We start from the raw sequence: 19,326 nt of genomic DNA, 5'->3' as shown, positions 1-19,326 counted from the left end.
AAGCTTCGTAGTCGTGGGCTTAACAAGTGAACTTGATTAGAAACACAACCGTGAGATTCAACGGATCTTTTATGTCACGTACAAAAGCATCTGATATCTCATCCTTCTACCTCAGCTATGTTTAAGGATTAAAAGCATTTATTGAATTTTTTTAATAGTAGTTCAATTATGATTGAGGAGCGGAAATGGAAAACGTTTGTTGTGTTTTTGGTGTCCGTTTGCGCCACAACGTTGCCCGGAAACCACTGAGAAAACCACTTTGTCTGATGTGTTTTCTCCTCCAGCACAAAAACATGCATAAGAGGTATCCGTTAGCCCAGCAGGCGAGCAAAAGGAGGAAAGAAGAAGATGGATAAAGATAAAGAGCAGCAGTGGCAGAAACTAGAAAATGGTCAGATAAACTTTGTACTTTTAGTTCTGCCTCGACCTAAAACAAGCGTTTATTTATTGTCACCGAAAGTCGAGTTGAGTCAAGAACCTGAACCTTAAATCTGTTCGCTCACCATAAAGTTTGTTTTCGTGGTCGTTTGTTGAGTTGAACTACGGTAGAAATCCTCCAGGAAAATAATGAAACCCCAGCAGCTCATTCACTCTCGTTTCAGTAATTTACAATAAATAAATCACATTTCAAGTAACTCAACATCTTGTTGCGCAAAACAAAGTGAGATCTGTGTCCAGTTGGCTTCATGCAGGTTGTCGTCGAGTTTTTTTTTTTAGAATGGAAACAACAAAATTGTCCTTTGCAGCTTTTCCAGAATAATCTACTTGTTTGACGCTTTGTACAAAACCAAACGAGTTTCTCTTTCTTTACCCGATACAAGACCTCGTCCATCAATGAATAACTCCAAATGAAGCATGATGTCATGACATCCAGTTAGTTTCTGCCGCAGACTCTAGTACTTCCCCCGGTTCAGTGTTTTCCCACCTAATGTTTAACGGCGCGGCTCTCAGGTGGAGCAGATTGCGGGTCGTCCATCACATTCCTCCGATGCGTGACTTGATTCCTGCACGTTGACTCCCAACACCTGCGCCGGCGTCCTCCAGCCACGCCTGCACGGTCAGAGCCGCTCTGCTCTTCGCCCATTAGTGAGACGAATGGGCGAGCAGGACGGCGGCGGCGGTCTAATTCGACTCCACTGACTAATGGACTCAGCTGGCAGCGACATCTGCTCGCCGCTGAGGAGCGGCCAAAGGCCGCTCACATGCATTAGCAGCGGATCTCTATTCCAGGGGCTTGTTCAGGTAGTCTGGGACCAGCTTGAGGCCGTGTTGGACCCCGAGATGAATTGCCTTGCACTGACCAGCCAATATGGGAAGTGAACCTGGCGGCCCAAAATAGAACAAAATCAATGGGGCTGTGGAGCTTGTCTGTGTCATGCAAAAGCAAATGCCAGAGTCATTGATTTTTCCATCTGAATTATGTGCCATCGACCCCTTTGAAGTCCTCTTAATTAGAGCTGCATTAACAGGAGGAGAGAAGCAGCCAGGGGAATCCTATAGACGCTGATGTCTCAGTAACAATCCAAGCCAAAACTCCGGCGAGTTTTGCCGCTCGGGTGCGTTGAAACGAGACCGCGGCGAGGCTCCCCTCACATAATAAGCACCTTTCTGAGTCCCAACAGTAGCTGGAAGTGGCTGCACTCGCCGCTGATTGCTTCTGTACACAGAGGGATTGAAGCTGTCAGTACGACTCTCCCTCATATTAGAAGTAATCTGCCACTGAGCAACTTTATCCAGACCCGATTAGTCACGGCAGAGCAGCGCGGCGTGCTGCGGACCGAGGCCCCGACATCCCTGCTCTTCCCACTAATGCAGCGAGGAGCTCGCCGCGTCTGGAGGATGGGTGTATACACCGCCGCCGCCGCACGCTGAAATCCAGCTGAGGAGACGAGCAAGCGTCCGACGGGAGTTAGGAAGCTCACGTTCCTCCCGGAGCCGTCACTTCATCGTCTTGGATTGAAAACCTGTCGTCAGCTCCGTCAGAACTGAACAGATTATTTCATTGTCCTTTAAAAGGAGCCAGTGAAACACTTAGTGAATATTTTAGTCTGAACTGTGGCTGGAGGGTAATTAAATACTCTGTAAAAATCCATAAAAAGAAACACTACGTTTAATGTATGCGTCATAAAATCTGCTGGAAGTATGTATTTATGACCATTTACACATTAAAAGCACAATGAGTGTGTCAGATCTAATCCTCTAAATGCCACTGAGTGCAGCAATTCTACAGTCTGACTATGTGGCTTTCATGGCGATGATTGACTTTTATTATTGTTTTATAGTTTTTCCTAATTACTATTGATTGACATATTATGGCACTTTTATAGTGCCACAAATCTGTTGTTATCACTGCTTACGTTCACCTTCGCTTGTGTTTCTTTGGTGCATTAACGCAGAGTCGGAGATGATTTGTTTACAAAGAATGTCATGGGTTCAAATACTGCCCAGGGCCTTTATGTGTGTGTGTTTTTCACCACGTCCCAGTCTTTGTCTGGAAATGATGACTACATTTTTCTCAATCTCAAGTTCAGGAAATAAGTAAATAAGTACATTTCTTTCATTAACTGTCTTTTTTTTCCCCCCACTGTGAAACATCAATCTTGTGGGGTAACAATTGCTGGCTCTGCTATCCAAGGTGCGAGACGAGACCAATCATATAATAATGGCCAATAATGTAATAAAGCCAATAATCACAGTAATTTTAACTTGATTGGGGATTTCGCAGTGACACCCTGAGGGCCGGTCAAGCAGAGGTAAAGGGCCACATATGGCCAGCAGGTCTTATGCTGCCCGTTTCTGCTCTGAAGGGATCAGCTGTGGGTTTATTTGTTTTGTTTAGGGTGTTTTTTTAATATAAGTGCAGCAGTATGAATATCATTGTCATGTTCACCAGGCTAAAAATCTTTATTTAGATTTTTTTTATATATTTTTGTTGTTTTAATACGACAGATTTTTAACAGTTGTGTGACATTTACTGACTTTTCCTGAAATCTGAATATTTTACTTCTTTTTATAGTTCTTCTCTTTTTTTTACCTTTGATTTTCCACATCAAAATCTTATAATATATATATATATATTTAGTTTTACAGAAGTCAAAATATCACAGATATTTATTAGCAGTAGTATAAAAAGCTTAATTGTAATTGTTTGTTTATTTTTTTAAGATAAGATAATCATTAGTTTGTCGCACTTTGGGGAAATTTTAATTCCAGACTTTTCCTTAGATTTCTTTTTATAGAGAACTTTATATACCACTCATTATTTACAGTCCTGTAAAGTTTACTGGGATTTTATAGTAGTTATGGCAGTTAATAGTTCAGTCACATGGAAGTAACTGATTTTTCTGTATTTTTTAAATATCACAGTGATTTTTAACAGTATGTTTTACACCTTTTTTGACTGTTTTATACTGTAGTGTATTTTATTTAAGTAAGAAGAATCGATTCTGACTTTTTTACAGTAGATGACATATCTCAGATTTTTCACAGTAGTGGGATTTTCCTGGAGATTTTTTATTTTCTGTGTTTCTTGGGGATATCTTTTTTTTTTTTTTTTTTACAGCAGTTTGATGTTCAATGTGATTTTCAACAGAACTGAAATGTTAATTGTACCAGTACCTTCAATATAACAGATTTTCCACAGTAATGAGGTGTTTGTTTTGATTTGGGTTTATCTTTTTTAATAGTATTCCATCTTTACCAGGACTTTTCACAGATGCTGCAGTAAATTTTACAGTAATACTCTAATCATCGTGGGTTTAAACCAACATAACAGTGATACATTGAAGGAACAGTAAATTACTGTGGATTATGTAACTGCACTGTGTAGAAACCTTTGTTATTCATGTGCAAGAAATACAGCAGACACTTGGCTCAGTGTCCGAACAACTAAAACAGTGTGTTTTTTTTTGTTTTGTTTTTTTTGGAATCCGTGTTTTTGGGATCACAGTTAAGTCGATTCCCGTGAGTTTTCATGAACTGCTATTCTAGGAACAGACAACAGGACCAGCAGAGATGAGGAAGAGTCTCAGACAGGACTCGCAAAGCTTCGGAGACACACAGCGTCGAAGCCTTCAGGCCCGGGCTCATGACTTCGGTATTTGGGGTATTTTGTGCGACTGAAACACCCAGTCGAACAGTTTCTACATCCCAGATTTACTCACACACGTCCAAAAAAGGCCATTTTCATATCACTTTAAACTGGTTAAAGGTTTTTTGTTTCCCATCATCTCACTTTCATTTTCAATATTACAGCTGCACTTTAGTTCAGTGAGATCTAAAAAAAAGGAAAAAAGCAGCTCCAAACAGCTCAGCAGTCTGACCATGTTAGTCCAGATCGAGCTCATGACGTCTTTATACGAGACTTCTGCTGACACCAATTAGGAAATTTAGCTTCTCTTCTTGTTTTCCTCTTCGTGAGTAAAAGGTCAGGGTCAGCCACGTCACAGCTCCAGTGAAAACGGAGGCGTTGAATTAGAACCGACCCGGATGCTCCGGGAAAGGGAGGCAGTTCAAGCCCCCCCCCCCCCCCGACCCTCTCGTCTGCATTCAGTTGTTAATTGTGACCCTCTGCCGACTTTCTTCCCCGACCCGACAACTTCAGCATCGTCTCTCCTTTTTAGTGGTTTTTTCAGACTCCGTTGACCTCGCCTGGCTATTTTCGGACTCCTTAAGTAATTCCTTTCTTTCCCAAGAAGCACGTCTGCCTGCATCGTACACGCAGTGCATTCACTCACAAAGGCACGTTGCTGTTCGCCTCTCCAGCCAACACCCATATCTACAGGCTGCCTGAGTCACCGTGTGGCACAATGTAGGAGGACAGCGATACCGATACTACTCAAAAGATGAGTCGTCAAAGGAGAGAAAAGAGCTGGGTGGGTGTCGCCGCGACAATGGAAACTGTGTCCAAGCAGTTCGGAAGATCCTCTTTCCTGTCAGTCACTGTGCCGATTCACAGAATAACAAACTCATCATAGTTGCAGTCCGACGCCGTTTTCTTTTACCGGGTAAATGTCTCGGCTAGAATTTCATCGTGTCTTCGGCTTTAAGAGTGAGAATCTAAGCTGAAAAACGGTCAAAATTGAACAACAGGATACTTTCATTTGTTGACTCTTTAACCCTTTTTCCTGCTTTTAATTGAGACTCTTGTGGAGTGGTGATACAACTGGGACTCCCACCAAGACCAGTGCAGGGCTTTTGCCTGCTCCGTCGGCAAAATGAAACCAGGAAAACCACAATAGGACACTTTGGAGAATCTAGCGCACGCCAGGGAGAATCGGTTTCATCCGGTTCAGGGTCGAAGGAGGCTGGAGCCGATTCAAAGCTTACAACCTGGAGAGGTCGTCAGTCCGTCGCAGAGACGAGACAATCTCACACTCACAGCGACGGGCAGTTTCAGAACGACTGGTTACCTCGAAATACAAGCTCAGTTGAAGAAAAGCTGGTGTTGAAATGCCGAACCACATTAAACCGAGTAGCAGAATCAAATATTTCTTATGGCAATAATTACGTAACAAGGCTGTAAGATCATGGAGGCAAATTCAACTGACGCTGCCATGTGAGGCTCCTGGCAGCCACCGGGGGCAGGTCACGGTTTAGTGTCCATCATAGTAGAAAGCAGGCATCAAATCTGAGATCAGAGGACAATCAGATCAGCTGCATGGAAACAACTTAAATTAATTCACTTCTGGTTGATATGAATAACTTAATAGTATAAACCACTTTGTTAGATGGACTTGATAAGCTACTTCTGCTCTGTGTTGGTCTCATTACGGTCTAAACCGTGAACAATTTGATCTGCTCCCCACAGAAAGTCGGTCTAAAAACTCCACAATCTGCATTCATTTTGTTTTTATATCTGAAAGTGCCACAGTATGATTGTTGGCATACAAGTAAAAAAATTTAAACAATTAAAAAGACATTTAATAGAAACACTAGTGAACTGTAGGCCATATGTACATTATCCATTCCCTCATTGACCGCGGTCGTCGGTCGTCCCAACCGGCTGTACAACGATGAACCGACACGCCAACAAGCACGCCACAACACACCAAGTAATAATCTAAATCACTTTATTAATTTAAGTTAGGTAGAGACACTAAACATTGGAACCACATTTGCTCTGCTATGGAGCAGTCTTCAGAATATTACAAAAAGAGGCTTATGTCATACTGTCAAAAAAAAAAAGCAAAAATTAAGAGGTAGAGACTTTAGGCTCATCACTGTGACTGGAGGAATGAGGCCTATTGGAATGTAGTTGAAATTCAAAAAAAAAAAAATAACTTGTCATCCCAGAAAAAGTATACAAAATATTTATACATCAATCAAATATGGTGGACATATGAGTGGGGGTGTAACTGGGGACAATTACAACATTTAAACAATTAAAAACGGGTACATTTCACTTTAATTGGACGAGGTGGACACCGGACAAGAGAAAGTATTACCTTTGGGGGGAGAAAACAAAAAAGCTATAATGCAAAGCTAGTGTCTTTAATACATTTCCCTCAACCACACACACACACACACACACACACACAAACAGTGCCGAGACTGCGGTTTTGTTTGAAGTTACAAACTATGTTGGGTTATTCTTTTTTTTTTTTTTTAAGCAATATTGGCAACGAATACAATTCACAACATGAATACCACAGACCTCATTGGGAGGTGAAAACAAAATAAAACGTTTCCTCTCGATTTCTGCCTGAAACGGTACATTCTCTGGATGCATCACAGGGACTCCCCCTCGCACACGTTTCGTCTCAAAGGGGGAAAACGACAGGACAACTGAGGGATGCTGCTGAGTCCCCGTCACTCTGGAGGTGCCTGTGAGGGTTCAACCAGCCACAATCTGGCCATGAAATGTCCCATGAAGGAATATGCTACAGGTCTCTAACTCTGGGGGGGGAAAACTAAAAAAAAAAAAAAAAGTAATAAGTCAAACGTGAATGTAGAATCTTCTCCCCCTTCGCTTTATTTTTTAAAATGTCGCCGGCTGGGATCCGAGTTGTGTAAGGTGGCAAATGAATTGTCCTGACAGGGGGGAAAAAAAAAAAAAAAAAAAAGCCTCTGCTGGGACGACGTGGGGAAATGCTGTATTTAACCTTCCTACACAAAGAAACGCTGGCAGTGTAGAAAAAAAAATCTGACTTTACATCAAAGAAAACAAAAATAAATCAGAAATTACAGTGCATGTCTACAAAAATAAAATAAAAGGTGAAAAAAAAAAAGATTATTACTGTTTGTACAGTAACATACTGTATATTTCCACAATGACACTAGATAAGGCTGGTGACTACATTACGTAAATAGTTAATTACTGGATAGCTTTTCTGTATGATTTCAAAAACTAGTGACACAGTATATAGATGTTGGTTTCTTCAAACAAACTGAAAAAAAAAAAAAAAAAAAAACACAAAAAAAACAACAGACAAAACAAGTCAAATAAATCCTTTGTGTAGTACACAGCTTTCTTTGTTCCAGAGGAACAATATGGTAAACCTTTGCATTTGCTCAATGCAAGTGCACCAGTCTAGATTTAGTCTTTTCTCCCCGTCCGTCCGTCCCTCCTCCCCTTCTTCATCCGCAGTGGTTGTTTCCTCATGCTCACAAGGTTTATATGCCTCTCTTCAGTTGCAAACAGCCCCCCCCCCCCACCCCCCACTAGATCCCGTTCTTGGCCTCGTTGTTGTTCATGGCCTCCTTCCTCTGAGCTAGAAAAGGGTACATGCACTTGTCGGCGCCCAGGAACCGGTACATGCACACGATGGCCTCGAAGGGCAGAATGCTGCAGAGACGGGAACAAGAGATATAAAAAATAAATTTAAAAAAAAAAGGTTAGTGATGAGAGAGACTCCTGCGAGCCGAGAAGACAAAAACATGCAGGAGGCAGGAGCTCACCTTTTCATGAAGTTCACCATGTAGACGATGCGAGGCGTACAGATCATGGGCTGGTCGGTGAGGATGGCCCTCATGGCTTGTTTCACACAGAACTCCGGCTTCAGGGGAGGCAGGAACGGCTCGATCTCCTTCCTGAATCCCAAAAAGTAATGCCGTGGTTGACAAGGGCTAAATGATTCAGCCAATTAAACACAAGTGGTCAAGTCGTGGCCTCTTGCCTCACAGCGACAAGCTTTGTGGAGCTCAGTGGCAGCATGGAAACAAAAAGACGACGTAAATTCACGCCAGGTCAGTTTTAATTAACCGATGGTAGAAATATATAAGATGGTTTAGTGTTTAGAACTCTCGATTTGTAGCGCGTATTTGACTTTTTGTCTCTCTGGGTCTGTCCTGTGATGGACTATTTCGAAAAGGACTTTGCAACCCAAAGATAGAATAGAAGATGGCTTTTAGAATTGACATCGTTCGATAGCTGTAGTGGAGTAGGCTTACATTTCCATTTTAAAAAGGGTTTTTTCGTCGCTTTAGAAACGATTTACAACTAAATGTTTTGTTGATGATCACACGCAAATATGAATTATTAAGTGTAATAATGATAACCGAGCCATTAGCGACAATAGTTAATGTATAATTTTCTACTTCGTGGTTATTGAGACTTTTATCGTTTGTGTATTTATACACAATCTAATCTACTGTGGTATAATCATGTGCACATGGCGAGTCTGAAGAGGAACCACTGCAGCCGCTCCCGGGCTCCAGTAGGAGCATGAAGGAACGGGTAGAAAAAGTGGCTGCGCGCTGTAATCGGTGTCGTTGATTGCTCCAAAACGGTGGGACGGGACCCACCACCTGCCGACTGTAACCACCAGACAAAGTGAGGACTATTAGAGCGGCTGGGGGGGGGGGGGGGGGCAATGGGGGCAGGTGCACCTGTTGGAGGAGGAAAGAAAAGTAGCCCTCTTTGTTTAAGCAGTGAATGTTGCTCCAGGGTTTATAGGAACTGTAAAACAACACACGCTGCTGCTTTGAACTCCAGATAATGTCTGTGAGGAATTTTATAAAGTGAAGATTGCGGATGCAAGAAAAAAAAAAAAAAAAAAACAGCTTCTTTTTTTTTCCTCTCTTATAAGTACTGCACGCACACAGAGAGTTGGGGATCTCACCTTATCCTGCAGCCTTTGAACATTCCCGTGTCGACCAGGTAAGGACACACCAGAGTCATGTTGATGCCGTCCTTCTCCGAGGCCTTCAGCTCATGGCTCAGTGACTCGTGGAACCCGATGGCACCGAACTTACTGGCGCAGTAATCCTGAGAGAGTACGGAGAGAACACTTTAGCCCTGGGAGAACCTCCCCGGGAACTTTATTCCAAACGTGCCCCCCCCCCCCCCCCCCGGCGGGCACGGAGATCCCTCCTCGTGCATTAATGGCACGGCCACGGAAGAACTGGAGCAGGTCTGTCTGCTGTTTTAGGCTTTCATTAGCATTCTTCTCCCGTGCATCAGGAGACGGCTCTGCTTGGCGGGAAGGTTTTGATGTGGTTCATTGTGGAAATGATCTTTAAAAAAAAAAAAAAGCTTGTGCAAGCACAGATGCATGTCGATAAACACGGGGAGAATAAAGGGATTTGATTGTGCCCACATGATAGGCGAGGGCTTTGCTTCGCTCAAACTGACACACACCTCTGAAATCACATTCAAAGCCTTTTCAGGAACCATAATGGCTTAAAGAAAATTGACAACACTCAAACCCTTTGAAAGGGAGATTTAATTATTATGTCTCGGTGCTCGAACAAAAGCAAATGTGCAGCTTTAAACACAAAGTCAGACGGAGTAGCTGGCACCGCACATGGTCAGAACTTGATCATTTATCAAGCTGAAGGGGAAACAAAACCTAAGATATTAAAGTAAAATCGTGTAGGGGAGGGGCTAACCGAGACAAATACACCCCCCCCCCCCCCAAATGAAATATATTTCTGCATTAATAAACTAAAGTATAGGAAGGAAAACTAAAAACCATATCCAGTGAAAGCTGCTATGAGTTGCATACTGAGTGAGCCCAGAGTCGTTCACAAAGCAGTGATGAAGATGTCTCCATCCCTCGGGGAGCTGTCAGCTCATTCTGGCCCCGGGGCCGGCGCCCAATAGGGGCCCCACACCCCCACTGCTGCAGATAGAGAAATCTATACCGGGCTCCCAATGCTCATCTGTGTTCCTTAATTTAACGGGTGGAGGGGCAACCAGAGAGAGGGGGGGGGGGCCCTAACCTCTCCCGTCTCAGTGTGCTAGCTGGCACGCTGGCGGCTTCAGAGAAAAGCACTGGTTCTGGATGGTGGGAACGATGGGATGTGTATGTGTTGTTGTGTATGATACTAACCTCCACTCCAGCTGTGCTGAATAAACCCAGGGAGCTGGCAACCGTCACAATGTGACCATGATTCAGCTCCAGCATCTTGGGGAGAAACGCCTTGGTGGTCTGGGGGGGGACGGACAGAAGAGACAGAAGGGCAAAGGGAAAAAAAGAGGAAGGTTAGTTCACTTGTGCAGTTTGTCTGTGCCAAAGGCCTTTGATCCTCTCTGCCTTCCCTCTCGTCCCCTCACTCCGTGTCCCTCTCCTCTCCATGGTGATGCAGAGAGACGCGTCTGAATGAGAATTCATAACAAGAAGGAAAAAAAAAAAAAAAAAGACTCAACACTGGAAGTACGACATTTCAAAACATAAACATGAGTTTAGTGTTTGGCGAGTTGCATGTTGAGGAGGAGGAGAGGGAAGAGTGTGCGTCGCCGTACAAGCCGTCCTTTTCCCACACAGATCTAGTGCCGGCCACTAAAGAGTTGGTGACAAACACCAATCACAGGCCTCCGTTCACTCATCACGTCCAACGACACAATTCGGCCTCTCATCTGCCTACACAAGCCTCGCGCCCGGCCCGAGCGGCAGTTCAGCAGAGCAACGTGCCGGAGGAGCCAGACGAGCTCCGAGATGAAAGGCCCGGTGGAGCGGGACGCCACGTGAGAGGCCGAGTGTTACCGCCACGGTTAGCGAGGCGGTGAGAAGAGTTGGCGGTTACAGTTGATTAACCGGTGGAGCCATTCCTCATCCGGCCCGTCTGCCGGCTTCGAAGCTTCCCCGGGCTCAGCGGGAGCCAATCAGCAGGTGTGACATGTGACGGCGATGAGAGGAACTGACCAATCATTCTCTCACTGGGAGGTCTGCAAACAACCAGCAGGCCTTTTGTCGGGTTAAACCTCCGCGAGTCAGAGAAGAGCGAGACGCGGACCGCAAATGTTCTTGGGTTCGCTGACAAAACACAGAGGGCACCTTAAGAAACGGTTTATAAACAGATTAGAGAAGAGAGGACGAGCGCCACCACCTTCAATAGTGCTTTTACACTAAAGTTTACTCTCCAAAAGAGCCAAATTCATTTTGATCATAATTTATTCTCAAAGGAAAAAGAAGCTCAGGCCTGAATCAGAGTAATTGAACAAATATCAAACGTCCCGTGAAACACACAATTTGATTCTTTTGTTTTGTTTTTTTCTTTCCGTTGTTCAAAATTCCCCACAGTTCTGGAAAAATCGCGTGAGCATGTGTTATTAGGTTTGACAGCTCAACTCCCGGTTTCCAAAAATTCTGCGGTTGTATAAATGAGAGGTAGCAGTTTCATTGGTCGGCGGAGTATGAGAGAGTTTGGCCGGAGAGGGGATTCAGTCTCTTCTGTAAACATTTGTTGGAGAGGAGCACGCAGCCAGTGGGAGCATGGTACCAGGTAGTACAGCCACAAAACGCAAGGGAAGGGGAGGAGAAGCCTCATTAAAACTGCATTCGGTGATGAACTGCGTCAGACTTGATCTCGGTTATGCTCAACATCTGCATTTCCAAGGACCCTCTCCCGCTTTCAGCGAGGTAAATAAAACTGGAAGCAATAAGTCAAATCCACACCCAGCCAGGCTGGTGGAGAGAAGATGACTTCACCCTTTTGGAGTTTCTTCTCCAGCCAGGTACAACTGATCGGACTCGGCTCCAAACAGCTGCATTTTGCCAGGACATAAATATTCCGGTTGCTGCAATATTCGCGTCATCGGATGATGGGGCCCGGTGAGAGGGAGCGCACGAGGCCCGGGCAAGAGCTGAGAAAGGCCTCTGTGAGCCAGAATGGCAGTGGACGAGGGGAGGGGGGTTGCGTGCAAATGAAGCATTAACTTTGAGATATGCCCACACCTGACCCGAGCCAAAGATTTCCACTCCCACAGCAACTTTCAGAAAGAGGGGAATGACTGGATCTGGCACCGCGCTTCACAACCCAGACCAACACTCGGATTCAACTGGACCATTTTTGCTGAGTGGACTGAAAATAACTGGAGCCGACGGAGGAAAAGCTGATTCCCCCTCACATCGAAGACGGCCCTGGCCCGGGACCGACCGTCCCGTCGCTCTCCCACCCTCCCGTGATGTCCTGCTTCTCATGGCAACTCTGGCATGTGGGTGTGACCCCCGCTGACCTCTCAGACACAAAATGTGTGAAGGCAACCAGGGGCTCGTGTCTTACATCAGAGCGGCCGTAATTGGGTCTCAACGCTCCCTTGTTCCGCTAAATTACCCGCTGACACAGCCGGGCCTCCTTGGCCTATGTGGGGGTGCCCTGCCCGCTTGCACCCCCTAATTGGTGTGTGCCCCCAGGAGCATTTAAGCCACACAAAGCTTCTTGCAGCTGGGGTGTCAGGCTGCATTAGTGCTCACGCCTGACCAACAGGAATATGAACAAAATATTGGCCTTTGCGTCGGACCAGATGGCCATTTAATTGGACTGACTTCTCCCTGGATGAGAGGAGGAAAGAGAGCGAGAGCGGGGAAGCGCAGACCCGGGCCCGGGAGCTCGTGTGATCCTACAGCAGGTCCTGGAATTTGAGTGGGCCGGGTTGATTTTGATGGCCATCGGGGAGGATGATTGATACGCATTGTTCATGTTGTGGTGACCATGCTAATGAGTAAGCCGCTGCTTCGACTGACCAAAGCTCTACTGTCCCCCCCCCCCCCCCCCCCCCCCATTAGAGCCACAAAGTAATTTATCCTGAAAAAGAAAAGAAAACTATATCGATGTCCCTGGAAAAAAAAGTGCCATCAATACAGAACAACCAGAAGCCCGGTGCTCAATACAGCGAGTCCAATGCTTGATAAATTCCACCTGCATCAGTACCACAGATACAATTACCAAACTCCAGTCTGCCTGGGCTTGTTTCAATCGAGCAACATTTGAGCCATCAGACCAGCACCTCTCTTCAACCTGAAGAGTTCTTCACACTGGCTAAAATAGGCGCCAAGCAGCATTTTCTCCTAAATCTTATATTTCAGGAGTGTTAACCTGCCTTCCACTCAGAATGTTCAACAATTAAGCAGCTGTACAAACGGTTTACCATGTAGCAAGAGCAGACCGGTCCCACATGCCACAAAGCCCATAAAATGAACATTTTCATGGTTCTTAGCCTTTTCTTAAAATAAACTTAATCTAATTTGAGTTGGTACAATTTGTTATCGATTTGAAACTTGTTCTTCAAGCTGGATTTGTGAAGAATTGTTCGGCCATTAACCGAGGATACAAACTGAATTTAGACCATCAGGTGACCAATGCAATAGTAAATCGAGTTAAAAAAACCCGAAACATTTTTACTCAGACAGAACCAATCAGCTGGATGCTTCCGGGCCTTTTTCAATAAATTTGTTTTACATTTCAGGATCCCAGGGAGTCCTGATGGCACTCCGAGAGAAAGAGACAGGTCACCTGCAGACGACACGAGAGTGGTCGGCGTGGGCTTCACCGAGGGGCACAGGTGCACCAGGCCTGGGGAGGGGCCCATATAAAACCAGTCAAGTAGGACCCTTCTGCCTGGCTGCCCCCTTTCTCTGGCTACAGCAGGAATGCGGCCTGCGGAACTTGGCTCCTGTCGCCTGGCATCTTGTCAAGCTGATCCACAGACAAGAAACCAATTGTCAGATAAAGTGGGTCAGCAGCAGCTTACCATTACCCTCTCGCCTCGCCTGTGGATGGGACGGCACTGCCTTCCTTCCTCTTTTTCCCCTTTTCCTCTGCTCTTTTCCCGCCATGTCACTCTGGGAGCGCCCTGCACGTCCGTGTCATCGCACATGAGAAGGTAGGATTTCCAGGACGGGGGGGAAATAACTGCTTATGCGCCACAAACCACTCAGTGGATGACCAGCTCAAGATGCTGAGGATGGTTTCCCTTTGTGTCAGTCCACTAGACACTTACACTAATCCTTTAAACACAAACCCTTGTGACACTAGTGTAATGACTCCACATTCCCACTGCTGCTGCTCCATGACTAAAATCTGAGCCACAAACATCCCAAACTGCCAGCTGGACTAATCAAAGCATCATCGGATAAATTCAATGTGATGACCTCCCCCACCCACCTCATAAAAACCTGAAAGGGGCAAGCAACTGAGTCATAGCTGTGTCTCTGTGTGTGTGTGTGTGGCAGAGCCGGATGAACAGAGCTGGCCTACATGACTCCCATGCAGCTGCACCCACTGCCTCCAAATCAGGTTGGGAGGAGTCAGAGGGGCCTGTGGAGGGAGGGATTGTGGGGTGGGGGTTAAGAAGGAGCGTGGGGTCTGAGCTGGGTCGGTCTGGCAGACACCCACACACACACAGACTACGATTACCATCCGTTTCCTGCTCGTGTCTCCTTCCCTGCCTTATTCCCCAACACACCGCCCCCCAAAAAAAACCTCTTACACAAAATACAAATCCTTCATCTGGGCTCTGGCCTTCCTTTTGCTTATTTTACACCCAGCTGTGTGATTTAGGTGTAAGGAAAACTTTAATTCAGGAGTCATTATTGTTGAGATTTTTCATTAAAGCGAAGAGGAGGTAACATTATACACACACTGATTCCATCTGAGAGACCACAATTACTCCCAGTTTTTATGCTAAATAATGAAACCGAGTTGTGTGAAAACACACAACTCATGAAAATGCACCACAGGCGATTCAGGCCCACTGCTAAAGCCTCAAAATATAATGAAAATGTAAGAAAAGCATGAAAAATGGGCTCCATCTTTGCAAAACTGCTTCTGTAAAATTGCAATGACAACATGTGAATGGGTCTTCTTTTCAGCTCTCAAACACAAATCCTCCCTATTATAACATCCCTTTTGAATTACTGTTCTATTGAGGGAAAAAAAAAAAAAAAAAATGAAAGCATGTGCCTCTATAAACAGGATTTAAAACCTGCCGAACACTTTATGAATCGGCTCAATGCTGAAGCTATTTGTTGAATCACGAAACCCGAAGCAAGTCTTGTTAAAAAAAACAAAAAAAAAAAACGGTTGTTCAAAAAGGAAAATACTAAAATCAAAAGATGCCACCTGCATGCAATGAGTAACCAGACCGTGTTTGTACGGCAGAAAGTGGACAGGTCCCTGTTAGTCTAAGCTCTATTCATTGAGCTTGTGTCGTTAATGAACCACATCCTCCACTATGGCTGTCGCCATTCATTAAGTCCTTCTTTCATCTGCCCCCCACACCCCTAAAGAAACCACGCTCTCCATAGAATATGGGAGGACACAAACACAGACCTCCATTAAGAATCCCAAAACTACCACCCAACCACTGGATCCTGACTCCAAATCCTGGATGTAAAAGAGCATGGAGATAGCCAGCAGGGAGACACATGAATGGCTGAATGGAGCATCCATTAAGGAGGAAATACACAACCTGTGTGACTGACAAAACAAGAGGTTTTCATGCTCAATTTAAGGAGTTTCATGGTATCTGCGAGAATGGGAGTCTCCGTTTATAAAAAGCCCACGGTCAAAAGAATGTTCTCTGCCCCACTTGACATATTGCTTAATATAATGTGACAAATACAATCAGGGATGAAATGGTCAATTCAGAGTCAGGCCACGAGGTAAAAACCACAACGCAACTGGTGTAATTTCCGTCCATGTGGGAATCTAAACCAATTTAGACACAATCAATAGCCCCTCAGAGGTGGCTGCAGCTAAGCAGTACAATCAATTTTCACTACAGCTGTATTTGGGGCCGAGGGAGAAAGCACCAAATGTTGCACATCCATCTTTAAATCATCCAGGCGCTCGAATGAAGCCATAATTCTTGTGGCAAGATGTAACCACTCGCTAGCCACATCCCAGAAACAAACACACACGCAGATACAAAAAAACAGATGTGGGAGCTTCTTGGTTCAACATAGCAGCTCATGCTTATCTTAAGTGCAACATATTCTCTCCATCATGACTGTGTAGCCTTTCAGATAAAGTCGTTCCACTGGAAGGCCAGAGGAACTGAGCCAGAGTAAAATCTGATACACAACAAATCACAAGCTGCCAAAGTAATGTGGTGAGCTGATCCAAGGCAGATCCAGAGATCTCCCCCCCCCCCCCCCCCCCCCTTACATCACGTACTTCAGGTTTGTGCAGACCTGTACAACAAATCAGATGGAGAGGGAAGGGTTGACATACCTCAAGCATCATCGCTGACAGGGGCGGGCTGACCGGAGCAAAGACAGATTCATAAAGCTAAACTCGTGACTTTCCTCTGGCACAATGACACTAAGTCAAGTTGAAATCTGAACATGCAAGGCAACTATTTATGGTCATACTTTCTCAGTCCTGGAGGCACACACACACACACACACACACACCCCTTTGATTCTTGAATTTGGCACGCAGAAGGATAAGATTATGAATAGGCATGCGAGTCGGAGTGGAAACATTCCTGTGAACCTGGCATCACAGTAAACACATCTGATAACTCTGTGCTCATGGAAACTGTGGCTGACATATCAAAGCACCATAATGTGCAAGTCCTAATATACAATACCCACACACACAACTCCAGATTACTCAGAGGCTGGGTGACAGCCCCATAATAGTTTGTGCATCAGCTCACCCAGAAGTGTGCGTGACAGTTGACCACCATGGTGCGCTCGATCAGCTCATCGGGGCACTCCAGGAGGTGATGACCAGAGACGACGCCGGCGTTGTTGATGAGTATGTCCACCTCTCCCACCTCCCGGCGCACCTTCTCGGCTGTAGAATACACACTCTCACGCTTCCCCACATCACACACATACGTGTAGACCTGTGGCTGGAAAGGAGGGACTTCCTCTACACCTCCAACAGGTCCTGCAGGGGGAGAACCAGATGTCAGCAGATCAGCACAAGTGATGAATGAAAGTTTGTCTAAGTGGCGTATTCAATGATGAATTGTTTTTTAAGAATATGTATTGCCGTTGTACACTTTGAGACAACTTTGGAAATGACAATTATCATTTCAGATTGGTTCAAATAGTCTGAAGCGATTTAAGTCCGGAAACTAAACACTTAATTCTCGCTCGTCGCGCGCAAAACCCGAGCGCATCCTCGCTTAAAGCGAAGAGGGGAGACTCACCGTCTTTGGTGATGGGAGTGTCCAGTTCATGGTATATCTGCCGCACCATCTCCGCGGTCTCCTCGTTGCTTTGGCTGTTTATGTCCCATAACACCAGTATCGCTCGTCTCCGGGCGAACTCCTTGGCGAACAGGCGGCCGAGGCCGCTTCCAGCCCCGGTGATCACGCACACCTGTCCCGCCACGCTCTTCTCCTTGGGTCGCACCACCCACTTCGCTCCGGCTGTTAAAAAAGCCCAGAGCACCTTCAAAATGACCACGAAGAACTCCGCAATAATTATCATCATCTTGGCACGGAGCGTTTCTATCAAATGCTGTAGAACGAAAAGAAAAAAAAAAAAAAAAAAGACGCGCAGGGAAAGGCTTCCTCTCTACAGCAACCTGTTTGCAGCGGGTATTAGGTGGAAGCCGACACCGACAAAACTTGAGTCAGTGTGCGGCAGAAACACAGGGGGGGAAAAAAGTGGTGCAATAGGGACTGCACTCAAAATGTGTGAGTGGAGAGAGAGCGGAGCTGCTCAGTCAGAGTCCAGTTGCCACAATAACGCACAGTTGCGGTGAGTTCTGATCAGCTACTATGAACTGAGCCTCCCACTTCCTGCGCTGCGCTGCGCTGCTCCTCCACTCATCTCATGCTGCCGGAGCGCATCTCACGCGCTATTTATTTAGTCCACCCATCAGAGCTGGACCCAATCGGAGTGAGACTTGAGCGCCTGTCAGGATGAAGTGCCAGGTCCATACACTACACTCAGAGGTGATGTAACCTAAAAGATTTTAACACTAATCTGTTGCATTTCCCCCCCCTTAATGCAACATCCAAACAGAGGATCTGCCGATTAAACCTCTCTATCATTGATAAAAAAGACACTTCTTTCTGTTCGTGCTTCTGATTTATTTAATTATTTTTATATAACGTTTCGTAATATTTCAAAAAAATAAAAAGCCACCTGACTAATATCGCTTTGTTTCATTCTTCCGACTAAAAGAATATAAATGATTTAAGGGATATTGTTCACACTTGCAGCCTCATGTTACCCAGGATTTCCAACACGAAATGAAGATTTTAATCAGCCACAGTTCAGGTCAATGTCCGTCCACAAAAGAAGCACACAGAGCCGCCGGTAATCCTTTAAAGAATAGCCCTAACTATTAATCTGCTGTACCGATTTGGATTAAAACACAACAGAAACTTGAATCAATGGATGTAAAAAATTAAATAAAATGAGGATCGGATTCTCTACCGGAGGTCCACTGCAATCCGGCTCATGGTTGAGAGTGAAAGCAGAGATAAGCAAGGTTATGCACATCCTGGGTAATTAGTAACCCGTACACTTCAACAGGCAAACAGACAAAGTGCACTGCAGAAGTGGCACTTTGTAGACCCCCCCCCCCCCCAACCACACGCATACCCTATTAAGGTAATCAGTGATGTATTTTTTAATGCCACACAGACACCAACAAAGAAACATTTAATACACCAAAGGTAAGTTCAATCCATATGAACTCCTTTTTGCCAGTTGTCGCATTTTCTTCTGGTTGTGTAACCTCAGCTGGATACCTTTCACACGTGTAAACGGGCGTGTCGGAGGGAGGTGGGGGGCTGGGGGGTGGGGGGGACTACTGATGCAGGAATCCTTACATATCCAAAGTGAGAATAGACAGTGAGATTGCATTTATTAACTGCCAAATACAATGTTGTTCCATTCAAATAAACAATACCACTGAAAGCAACGTGTAGGATTGTAAAGTCTTTTAAAAAGCAATGAATCAATGGATTGTATCGTGAAAGATCCTCATGCTTGATAAAGCTCAAGGCTGAAAGAGTTTTAAAGAAGTGTTAAATATTGTGCAAACAGAAACAGACCTTTTGAGTTATCTAACCTTTTGAGTACTAAAATGTGTCACTTTCTAATCCAATCATATGTGCATCTTTATTACATTTCTTTAATTAATAAAGTGAAAGTGACCCCAGAATGTGAGTATTTCTTCCTGCACTGG

General features: G+C 45.1%; 1 protein-coding gene across 1 annotated transcript; it reads right to left on the bottom strand.

Annotated features, from left to right (window-relative positions):
* Window positions 1-5,904: 5,904 nt before the first annotated feature.
* On the bottom strand, window positions 5,905-17,965 carry rdh10a (retinol dehydrogenase 10a). The gene is made up of 6 exons (XM_080489615.1): window positions 17,330-17,965; window positions 16,829-17,064; window positions 10,275-10,373; window positions 9,063-9,208; window positions 7,900-8,031; window positions 5,905-7,786 (listed from the first exon to the last, which is right to left on the bottom strand). Exons 1-6 carry the CDS (start codon window positions 17,613-17,615, stop codon window positions 7,663-7,665), a joined length of 1,023 nt encoding a protein of 340 aa, XP_080345741.1. The 5' UTR covers window positions 17,616-17,965; the 3' UTR covers window positions 5,905-7,662.
* Window positions 17,966-19,326: the final 1,361 nt, after the last annotated feature.

Source organism: Lipophrys pholis, assembly GCF_963383615.2.
Source record: "Lipophrys pholis genome assembly, chromosome: 20".
NCBI lineage: Eukaryota > Metazoa > Chordata > Actinopteri > Blenniiformes > Blenniidae > Lipophrys > Lipophrys pholis.
The sequence above is the reverse complement of the archived record's forward strand: the minus strand, read 5'-3'. Positions and strand labels throughout refer to the sequence as shown.